The sequence below is a fragment of the Physeter macrocephalus genome, chromosome 16, assembly GCF_002837175.3.
Source record: "Physeter macrocephalus isolate SW-GA chromosome 16, ASM283717v5, whole genome shotgun sequence".
NCBI classification, from domain to species: Eukaryota; Metazoa; Chordata; class Mammalia; order Artiodactyla; family Physeteridae; genus Physeter; species Physeter macrocephalus.
In genome coordinates, this window is record NC_041229.1 from 102,661,111 (window position 1) to 102,672,843 (window position 11,733).

General features: G+C 53.9%; 1 protein-coding gene and 1 pseudogene across 1 annotated transcript; both read right to left on the reverse strand.

Annotated features, from left to right (window-relative positions):
* Positions 1 to 2,598: 2,598 nt before the first annotated feature.
* Positions 2,599 to 3,334, reverse strand: LOC112067459 (basic leucine zipper transcriptional factor ATF-like 2; annotated as a pseudogene).
* A 1,558-nt stretch (positions 3,335 to 4,892) lies between these two features.
* Positions 4,893 to 10,442, reverse strand: LOC102995396 (basic leucine zipper transcriptional factor ATF-like 2). The gene is given in 4 exon segments (XM_007119244.4): positions 4,893 to 5,088; positions 5,091 to 5,616; positions 8,874 to 8,978; positions 10,323 to 10,442. Coding segments are annotated over 4 exon segments (777 nt in total). The 5' UTR covers positions 10,362 to 10,442; the 3' UTR covers positions 4,893 to 4,981.
* Positions 10,443 to 11,733: the final 1,291 nt, after the last annotated feature.

Below are 11,733 nucleotides of genomic sequence, written 5' to 3' on the forward strand. Positions count from 1 at the left end.
GCAGGGGGCCCAGGTTTGATCCCTAGTTAGGGAACTAGATCCCGTGTGCCGCAACGAAAGACCCTGCACAGCCAAATAAATAAATAAATATTAAAAAGAAAAGAAAAAGAACCTGAGGTCCTCAGTCCAACAGCCCTCCAGAAACTCAATCCTGCCAACAACCTTGTGAACAAGCTTGGGGGTGGACCTTCTGAGGTCCGCAGACAGCCACACAAGTGAGCTTGGAGGTGGATCCTCCCGCTCGAGCCTTCAGATGATTGCAGCCCTAGCCAACACTTAGATTGGAGCCCGTGAGACACCCTGAGCCAGGGGTACCTGCTAAGATGTGCCCAGATTCCCGCTCCACAGGGACTGAGATGATCAATGTTTGTTGATTAAGCCACTGAGTTTTGGAATAATTTGTTATGCAGCGATAGATACACCCAGATACAGATTTCTAGGATATATTCAACCGTGTGGAAGGCTTCTGCTACAGTGGTAGTTGTGTTTACAGTTTGGGAATTCACAGATATTAGCTCATCTCCCTCAAGAATCTACAACACCTCTTTGCACTCCTTTGATTCTGTCTATATTTTTAAACAAACATAATATCACACTATAGTGACAGTTGCACATTCTATTTTTTCTGCTTGATATGTCATAAGCATTTTCTCACCTCATTAAATATTCTGCAAAGCATGCTTTGTTCTTAGCATCTCTTCAGGGTATGAGTGTACCAGCGTTAATTAAGTCACTCCCCTCTCCTACTTGTTTTGAGCTTAAAGTAGGGTTTTACCTTCTTGGGTCACATCTATGGGCATGTTTCGGCCCCTCCATTCAGGGCCTACAGGGAAAGTTCCGGGAAGGTAGAAGGCAGGATCACCTGTGGTTAAGTGCTCCTAGAGTTACATCGACCCTATACCATTTCCTAGCTATGTGACCTTAACACCTCTGGGCTTCACTTTCCCCTTCCAAACACAGGGGCAATAACTATATCTACCTTGCAGAGTTATTAGAGGCATCATTGAGTTAACCCGAGTTAAACACAGAGTGTCTGACAAATTTTAGGGTATATAGACACAAGCCAGGCCACAGTATCCTCATCTCCCTGTGAGTCCTGGAGCACCGTACATCATATTGACTCTTGTCCCAGACCTCCAACCAACAGCATCTTGGCTTCCCTCCCACCAGTCTGTTCTCCCTGAACCTACTGGTGACCCCAGCTCTGCAGCCATCCACAATCCTGTGGCCATGACACCTCCTCTTACTGCATGAGTCCAAGCACGTCCATCCCATCTCGAGGCCTCAGTTTCCTCATCTGCAATACGGGAGGGGGAGTTGGATTAGGAGGTCTACGAGGGATCACCCTCCTCCGAGATTCTAGACTATTCCCTCTTCTTGCAAAGGCCCTTTGGTTTCAATAGTACAAAGTACAGCCAGAGCTTTAAACAACTAACCAAAGCAGAAAGAATTGGACAACACTTTATTTACCATAAAGTCTAGGTACCAAGACTTGTGCTCAGCATCCTGGAGTGTGTCAAATACTAGCATAGTGTCTGTTTACATGTGTGTGAAAATCTGGGTGAAGAGCTGGAGTTTCTCATCTCAGGCCCCTTACAGTGTTTGTCCTGAGTGTAAATGAGAACCCGCCACCCCCACCCCCATCCCCGAGCAGGCGCTACAGCTGAGCTCCCACCTAGCCCCAAGCCCCTGCTCTTCCAGCTGCCATCAGGCCAAAGAGCAATGGGCGGCACTGCTCAGAGGGCCCTGAGGGTAATGAGGGTCTGAGGGCTGCACAGGGATGGGGGTGATACCGGAGAAGACACAGTTCTCACCACGGCCAGGTTCGAGTCCAGCACTTGCTTAAACATAACTTTGCACCTGGCCCTTCCCTCATTCTTTCCACCTGCCTTTTGTGCCTGACATGAATGCTCTCAGAAGTCCACCCACCATGGCCCTGGGAGAAGGCGGGAGGCAGGGAGTTATTGGGAAATAGCCTGGAGAGTTAACCCTTCGCAATCTCCCCAAGGTCATGGTATGGCTATGGGTATTCAGCGTGTAGAAATCCCAGGGTGGACTGCTCCAGGCTTGTCCCCAACTCCAAGCCACAGGTTCAGTCCTTTGGCACTGAAAAGAACAGAAAGAATTCACTTCTGGGCTCCTACCTGGCCCCTCCCCACCCAGGCTTGGACTCTGGACCAGCCCCAGCGAGGGCAAGGTTTCAGAGACCGCAGGCCTCTGTGGCCCTGGGAATCACAAAGCAGAAGGAAGGGAGAGCCCTCCCCCACTCCCAGCACTTAAGCCTCTCACACCAGTTCTCAGTTTCTAGGACTTCAGCCCCTAGGGTGCCTGGGCCATGATCCCACTAGGAGAAGGAGGAGCAGATCGTGGTGTTTCAGGTCCCAAGAAAGGCTGTGTGACCTTAGACAAGTCATTTGGCTTCTCTGAGCCTGTCTCCTTCCCACTCCTGAAAAACAGACTGACAATCTGGATTCTGCAGGATGACCATGAGGTTGAAATAAGAAAGTCGCGGTGACAGGACCTGGCAGAGTGGTGGGCACACAGTGACAGCTTCCTTTCCCTGGTGAAATACTGGTTCAGCTGGTCAGCCAATAAAGGCAGCTTCCAGTGGCAACAGAGGAGATGCCCATGTGCTGAGGCTGCTTCCTGAGTCCAAGGCAGGGGGCAGCCCAGCTCTGGGGGCCGGGTTAGAAGTGGACTTGAGCAGAGGAGAGCAGGGGGAAAGCCAGAGGGGGTGGGGCCCTTGCCGATCTGTTGCTGAGGAAGCAGGCTTTATGCTCCCTGCCGGGCAGCTGGTTGAGGACGCCAGCTTCCCCCTGGTGGGGTGCTCCAGCCCGAGGGGCTGTAGAGGGGGAGGTTGGGCTGGGGGGCTGGGCAGGAGGGTGCCGAGCTTGGAGGAAGACCTCAGCAGGCCGGAGCCAGTGGGCGAGGCAGATTGGACAGGGCTAGGGGACGGCTGGGCAGAGGATGCAGTGACAGGGGCGGGACCAAGGGACAGTGAGGGCAGAGGGGACAAGAGGAGGCCAAGGGAACCATGAGGCTGTGGATCTGGAGAGAGCTGCAGAGCCATCAGAGAGGAGACCGGGGTCCGGAACGGGCCTGGCTGTCCCTGGCAGCCATGTTGTCCAGGGCGCACGGGGCCTGGGGGCCACTCAGCCTGGCCCCAGCGGCCGGGGGGCACTGGAGCCAAGCAGGAGGCACAGTCCATGGGGCACAGGCGCTCATGCATGTGCAGGGTCCGACTCCACCACGCCAGCTCAGCCTGAAGGGCCTGGATCTCCTTCCGCAGGGTGTGGTTGTGTTTCTCCAGTGACTCATGCTGCTGGGGGGAGAATCAGATGGGTGAGGAGCGTTATGTCAGCCAGAATCAGGGGCCCAGCAAGAGCCCTATTTCCCAATCTCCCAGGGTCCTCGATTTAGGAGGAAGGATACTACCGCCGTCTGAATGCCCTTCGGCGACTCTCTGGCCAGCCTTCCGTAACACCAGCAAGTCCCCCCAACTCACCCTCCTGCTAGGGCTCAGATCTGCCTGCTCTCCATCCCTGCTGCCAGGTCCCTGAGCTAGTCAGCTTGGGAGCTCCACCAGCCTCCTAACTGGTGTGCCCCCCAAACCACCCAGATCTCTCGGCCCAGAGGAGACATGCGGTGATTGCGTCGTTAATCGAACATTAAAGCCCTTTAAAGTCTCCAGTGACTCCCTGTGCATGGTGGCCCCAGTTCACACCTCCAGTTTTATCTCTCTGACTTCTCTTTTTTTTTTTTTTTTTAACATCTTTATTGGAGTATAACTTGTTTTACAATAGTGTGTTAGTTTCTCCTTTACAACAAAGTGAATCAGTGTGTGTGAAAATCTGGGTGAAGAGCTGGAGTTTCTCATCTCAGGCCCCTTACAGTGTTTGTCCTGAGTGTAAATGAGAACCCGCCACCCCCACCCCCATCCCCGAGCAGGCGCTACAGCTGAGCTCCCACCTAGCCCCAAGCCCCTGCTCTTCCAGCTGCCATCAGGCCAAAGAGCAATGGGCGGCACTGCTCAGAGGGGCCTGAGGGTAATGAGGGTCTGAGGGCTGCACAGGGATGGGGGTGATACCGGAGAAGACACAGTTCTCACCACGGCCAGGTTCGAGTCCAGCACTTGCTTAAACATAACTTTGCACCTGGCCCTTCCCTCATTCTTTCCACCTGCCTTTTGTGCCTGACATGAATGCTCTCAGAAGTCCACCCACCATGGCCCTGGGAGAAGGCGGGAGGCAGGGAGTTATTGGGAAATAGCCTGGAGAGTTAACCCTTCGCAATCTCCCCAAGGTCATGGTATGGCTATGGGTATTCAGCGTGTAGAAATCCCAGGGGGGACTGCTCCAGGCTTGTCCCCAACTCCAAGCCACAGGTTCAGTCCTTTGGCACTGAAAAGAACAGAAAGAATTCACTTCTGGGCTCCTACCTGGCCCCTCCCCACCCAGGCTTGGACTCTGGACCAGCCCCAGCGAGGGCAAGGTTTCAGAGACCGCAGGCCTCTGTGGCCCTGGGAATCACAAAGCAGAAGGAAGGGAGAGCCCTCCCCCACTCCCAGCACTTAAGCCTCTCACACCAGTTCTCAGTTTCTAGGACTTCAGCCCCTAGGGTGCCTGGGCCATGATCCCACTAGGAGAAGGAGGAGCAGATCGTGGTGTTTCAGGTCCCAAGAAAGGCTGTGTGACCTTAGACAAGTCATTTGGCTTCTCTGAGCCTGTCTCCTTCCCACTCCTGAAAAACAGACTGACAATCTGGATTCTGCAGGATGACCATGAGGTTGAAATAAGAAAGTCGCGGTGACAGGACCTGGCAGAGTGGTGGGCACACAGTGACAGCTTCCTTTCCCTGGTGAAATACTGGTTCAGCTGGTCAGCCAATAAAGGCAGCTTCCAGTGGCAACAGAGGAGATGCCCATGTGCTGAGGCTGCTTCCTGAGTCCAAGGCAGGGGGCAGCCCAGCTCTGGGGGCCGGGTTAGAAGTGGACTTGAGCAGAGGAGAGCAGGGGGAAAGCCAGAGGGGGTGGGGCCCTTGCCGATCTGTTGCTGAGGAAGCAGGCTTTATGCTCCCTGCCGGGCAGCTGGTTGAGGACGCCAGCTTCCCCCTGGTGGGGTGCTCCAGCCCGAGGGGCTGTAGAGGGGGAGGTTGGGCTGGGGGGCTGGGCAGGAGGGTGCCGAGCTTGGAGGAAGACCTCAGCAGGCCGGAGCCAGTGGGCGAGGCAGATTGGACAGGGCTAGGGGACGGCTGGGCAGAGGATGCAGTGACAGGGGCGGGACCAAGGGACAGTGAGGGCAGAGGGGACAAGAGGAGGCCAAGGGAACCATGAGGCTGTGGATCTGGAGAGAGCTGCAGAGCCATCAGAGAGGAGACCGGGGTCCGGAACGGGCCTGGCTGTCCCTGGCAGCCATGTTGTCCAGGGCGCACGGGGCCTGGGGGCCACTCAGCCTGGCCCCAGCGGCCGGGGGGCACTGGAGCCAAGCAGGAGGCACAGTCCATGGGGCACAGGCGCTCATGCATGTGCAGGGTCCGACTCCACCACGCCAGCTCAGCCTGAAGGGCCTGGATCTCCTTCCGCAGGGTGTGGTTGTGTTTCTCCAGTGACTCATGCTGCTGGGGGGAGAATCAGATGGGTGAGGAGCGTTATGTCAGCCAGAATCAGGGGCCCAGCAAGAGCCCTATTTCCCAATCTCCCAGGGTCCTCGATTTAGGAGGAAGGATACTACCGCCGTCTGAATGCCCTTCGGCGACTCTCTGGCCAGCCTTCCGTAACACCAGCAAGTCCCCCCAACTCACCCTCCTGCTAGGGCTCAGATCTGCCTGCTCTCCATCCCTGCTGCCAGGTCCCTGAGCTAGTCAGCTTGGGAGCTCCACCAGCCTCCTAACTGGTGTGCCCCCCAAACCACCCAGATCTCTCGGCCCAGAGGAGACATGCGGTGATTGCGTCGTTAATCGAACATTAAAGCCCTTTAAAGTCTCCAGTGACTCCCTGTGCATGGTGGCCCCAGTTCACACCTCCAGTTTTATCTCTCTGACTTCTCTTTTTTTTTTTTTTTTTAACATCTTTATTGGAGTATAACTTGTTTTACAATAGTGTGTTAGTTTCTCCTTTACAACAAAGTGAATCAGTTATACATATACATATGTTCCCATATCTCTTCCCTCTTGCGTCTCCCTCCCTCCCACCCTCCCTATCCCACCCCTCTCATGGTCACAAAGCACAGACGTGATCTCCCTGTGCTATGCGGCGGCTTCCCACTAGCTATCCACCCTACGTTTGGTAGTGCATATATGTCCCTGCCACTCTCTCTGACTTCTCTTGATGCCCCTACTTCCTGTTCCCCACATGGACTCTGCCTCCTGGCCACATTTCCGTTCTCCCCTGCCTGGACACTTCCAGCACCCCCATCCTCGGGCTAATCCTGACATGGCCTTCTTGTGACAACTTAGATGTCCTCTGTCCTGGACACCTCTAGGCGGCCTAGTGCCACCGCCAGACCTCCCCAGTGCCCAGAACTTTCCCACTGAGGCACCGTGGCCGGAGTCCAGGGCCGTGTTTTACAGGTTGGTAGCACAGGTGTGTTCTGTTCCGCGTTTAGGTTCTGTTCGGCTGAACCCCGGGTTCTGAGAACCCAGTGGGACAGTAATCAACGCGCAGTTCTAAACAACCATTTATGATGACAACAGTGGTGGAGAAGGCAGAAGGAACTTTATTTCGACAGCTCATCGGGCTCAGTGACTTCCTTTGGCCCCCTCCCCCACCTACCCCCCTTCATGGACACTTTTTAAAAGAAGAGGCTGCAAGGGTGTTTTGCATTACAATGTTGCTTAAGCCGTGGACTCAAAGTTCTAACAGGCCTCAAAGCCACCCGCAGCCCCACTCCCAAGCTGGTTTCTGCCGTGGAATGTGGAAAGACATTTTAAAAACATGTCATTAGGTCACCCTTCACCTACATTCTCCAAAGGCTTCAATTCACCTCCAGAAATTGAGTCACTCGCTCCTCACTCATTCGTTCACTCACTCATTCATTCGCCTTCAGGCTGCTCAAATGTCACCTTCTCCGGGACGGCTTCCCTAGTTAGGTTTCCATCACCCCACGTGCTCCAGTCCCTTCCCTCTTCCCTGCTTGAATTTTTCCCAAAGCACGTATCGCCATCTGATATCCTGAATACCTCATAGGTCATTGATTTGTCCAGCTCCCCCATGAAAATGTGAGCCCTGGGGAGGGTGAGCGGGGCTTTTGTCTGCTGTAGTCACAGCTGTATCTCCAATGCTTAGAAATGTGCTTGCCACACAGGAGATACTCAATAGGCATTTCTGGAAGGAAGGAATAAATGAACGCATGAAGTCTCTACGGCCGCCAGGCAGGCGCCATCCTGGGCATCAGTCCTCATTGTCATGCATTCTACAGGGTGCTACTCTCTTATGGCCATGCCAGCCCTATTTCACTTGCCTGAAATGCCTTTTCTTACCTTCATCCATTTGGAAAACCCCGATTCATCCTTGAAAACCAGTTCAGGCTTCATCTCTATATCACCTTGACCAAACTACCTGTGTGTTGCTCCCACCTGTGTGTTCCCAAAGCACTTTATCCTAACTCTATCATTCGCTCCACAGGGAATTATTGAGTCCCTTCTACTTGTCAGGCACTGGTCCAGGTGATGGAGAAACAGCAGGGAACAGAATAGTTCCCTGCCCTCAGAGTGCTTACAGTCTGGTGAGGAAGACAAGCAATGATCAACATCTAAATATGTGATAGAAAGTCAGTACTAACCAGAAAAATAAAGCAGAGTAATAGGAGAGGTCTCTTTAGATCAGATGTTTAGAAAGACCACCTCCTTCTGAGGAGGTGACATTTGAACCAACAACCAGAAAGAAGTGAGGATCTAGCTAGGCTGCTGTCTGAAGGTAGACGGAGCAGCCGGGGGAGCCCCTGAGGCTGGGTGAGCTTGGCCAGTGAAGGAACAGAGAGAACAGGGTGTAGGATGTTAGGAGAGGATGGTGGACAGGTGGGGGCGGGGTTACAGAGAGTGTAGGGCCTCTGGGTGTGGAGGGCTCTGAATTTTACTCATTGCTACGAGGACTAACATGTATGCAGCCCTCCCAAAGGCCAGGTCCTGAACCCAGCCTTATCATCCCCCTGGAATGGAACTGGTGGTGTCCGTTCTCTCTGCATAGAGGTAGAAGGGAAGCTCCAAGGTCAGGTTACCATCCGAGGTCAGGTTACCATCCAAGGTGAAGAGGCGAGTGTGAGTGGAGCCCTCCCCCTTCCCACCGGGCTCCTTTGCCTTCTTTAGTCTCCACAAGGGTCCTGCCAGTGGGCAGGGATTATTGTCCCTTTTCGGATGAGGACAGGGAAGCTCAGTGAAGGAAGTGACTTGCAGCTAATGAGTGCCACAGCCGGGACTCTACAGCCAGCCCACCTTAACCCTGAACCGGTTTCTCACAGCGTGGTCTCGGTCACCCCCATCAGAACCTGTCCACCGGAGTGCAGCACCTCCTCAGGTGGGTCCTGGGTGGGGAGGGGCCAGGAGCTGCATCGTAACCAGTGTCTCAGCTGGTCACTGAGCCAGGTTTTCCCTGTTTGCCTCCCTCCTTGTCTCCTCCCCCTAAACTGGGGGTGCCTTGAGGTTAGGCCCGGGCTGAGGATGCACTGTCATGTCCCTGGAGCCCAGCGTGTGTCTGGCACACGGTTTCCACTCAACACCCAGGAATTTCCAAATCTCAGTTGCAAAGCCCTTCCCTCGCCCCAGACTCAGGCCCCCTGGCACATACGGCAGTGCAGGGGGAACTGCTCACAGGCGGGACAGAGACGAGGCGGCCGGGCCAGGTAAGTGACATCAGGAATGGGAAGGGAGGCATCCCCCACCTGGTGCAGGGCATCCGCCTTGTTCGTGTGCTTCTGCCGGCTTCTCTGGGCGGCTGCACGGTTATTCTGTTTCTTCTTCAGCTGCCTCTGATGTTCCTCAGGGTCCTGTAGGGAGAGAGGCCAAAAGCTCAGGGGTCCTGGCAGGGGCTGGCGAGCTGTAAAGCCATATCCTTCTTGAATCAAGTCCCCGAGGGTGCCCTTTCTCCTCGAAGCCCTCTCTGGCTCCCTCGGTGTCCACACACCCCATTGCAGACACAGCACTCCTCGGTGGGTTGCCAGCCTCACCCACGTGTCCTGCTCACAGCTCACGATGGGGCAGCACAAGCGAGGATTCAAACCCAGACAGGACCGACTTCACACCCACCGTCTCCTTATCAGCCGTGCTGCTCTGGGCGGATCACTCACTTCTCTGCGCCCCGCTACCTGATCCGTACAGTGGAGGCACCAGCACCTTCCTCACAGGACGTAAAGCAGGCAGGGGTTAATAAAGGTCAGCCGCTGTTGTTCTGATCGCTATTACTTCCACGGTCAACGTATTGATTTCTCTAGCCATGAGCTCTGTCTGTGAGGGCAGGGCGGGGGTTCTGATTTCACTCCATATTCCCATGCCTAGCTCAGGCCCAAAGCTGATATTCACTTACGCGACGAATATTTCTTGTGCACCTACTATGTGCCACACACACTGAGCTATGGGGACACAGCAGCAAACAAAAGAGGCAAAACTTCCTGCCCTCAAGTTGCTCGCATTCTAGGGGGACAGCAGCCTAGAATGGGTGAATCGAGTCCCTTCTGATAGAAGAGTGGACTCAAAGGTTGACAGCTGTGACCCTCCCCCTACACTGGGGGTCATGAAACTTAGATGAAATGTTTAACCCAAATGCCCAGGGCTCTGGAAGGTCAGACAAGAGGGAACATTGGAGACCCCACAGCCCAACCTGCCCTCCCACAGGTCACTCTGGGAGGTGTGTTCTGAGTGTAGGGACCTCAGGCAAGACCCCGGCCTCCCTGGTGGAGGACTCTGTGCTCCTAGGTTCATGGCCATAGCAGGCCCCTTCCTGGTGATGTGGGGACTGAGAGACTGGAGCCTGGGGGAAAGACCTGCAGAGAGAGAAGTGGGTGGGCCTCTGGTACCTGGGTCCTGGGAGAAAGGCAAGGTTCCAAGGGAACCATGGCCAGAGAACTCGGGGAGGAAAGAGAAGGCTCCTGTAATGGCAGTGAGCGAACAGGTAGGTTAGGAGAGAGCAGTATTCAGAGGCTAAGCTCTAAACTGGAGGCTGGATCTGCAATGTGAGAGCAGGAAAGCCCTCGATCCAATCCCCTGAAGAAACTGAGGCCCAGAGAGAGGGTGTGTGAGCCCTCGGCCGCACAGCCCACGTGAACAGAGCTGGCACCGGGCACCCTGGGGCATATTCCCCTTCTCATCCCCTGAACCTGGCCCCCTGTACTCACCATCCTGGTCAGCGGCCCATCGGCCCCACAGAGGTGCATGGTGGGGCAGGAGAACAGAGGCTCACACCCTGTTCAGGGCGTCCCTCCGCCGCTGTGACCTCCCAGTACCCTCTGGGAAACCAAGGAAGTGGCAGCTCTTTAAATCCCCCGTGACCACTCCACCCCCAGCAAGCCAAGTTTCAGTTTCTCCTAAAGCCACAGGCTGCTCAGAATCCCAGGCTTGGGTTGGCTCACGTGGCTGGAATTTCCTAACACGAACTGGCCTTCCGGTTGGGCCCCTTCTCTGGAAGGAGGACGGTGGAGGGTGGCGAGAGGAGAGAGCCTGGATGCCAGGTGTGGAGAGGGGTGTTCTGGGAGAGGGAGGGCAGGCTGCCACGGACAGAGCCAAGAGGAAGCCAGTGGGGGGCCGAGGGCTCACATGGGATACGGGAGAACCCCTGGGCTCTACAGTTGCAGGAGCCCGGGTTCACAGTCCACCTCTGGTTTGCTGGAGCTGTGCAGCTTTGAAAAGGTGATTTACCCTCTCTGAGCCTTAGTTTCCTCATTTGTAAAGGGAGATGATACAGACATCCACTCACAGGCTTGATGTTGGAACTAAGCAAGATAATACAACCGCCCCCAAACCCTGTGAGACTAAAGTTGAGGCATGTCTGCAAAAATAAGCAACGGCCCTTAAATAGGAGAACAGATGGCTAATGACTGTGTTTTCGTACAACAGACCACGCAGCAGTAGAGAGAGAGACGTCTAGCAATTAAGAGCACAGCTTCCAAGCTATGTGACTCGGGTACATAATTTCACCTTTCTGTGCCTCTGTTTCTAAATCTGTAAAGTGGGGATAAAAATAATTTTGTCGTGAAGGTTAAATGAGTTAAGGCAAGTAAGGCACCTAAAAGCATGCCTGGTGTAGAATGAGGGCTCAACAAATATTCACAAATATGACACGGTGGAAGATTCAAAGCTGCACTTATCATCATGCCTAAAAGCTCGTAACATCCAATTGTTTGAAAATGACAAGTGGCAACAAGATCTGAACAAAAATAATTTCTGTAATGTTGAATAATATGGATATGTAATTATGTGAGAAAAGTATAAAAATATGCATGAGAATGAGAAACACAAAATTCAGAGAGTGGTAGCCTGGCGGGGGTGGAGGTAGAGATGGACTGAAGGCGACACACAGGGATTTCGGTTGTGTCAGGGATGTTTTGTTGCTTCAACTGTGGGAACACAATTGTCTGTGATAATATTATTAACTACACTTTGGGGTATAACTGAATGTTTCATAATAAAAACTTCTATTAAAGACCCAACAAAACCTGAAGCCCCAAGCAAACCTGTATGGTTGTTGTGTCTCTAAGAGAGACCATGCTTGGAAGGGACAACAGTTCAGGGGATGGTGGAGCCATTAAT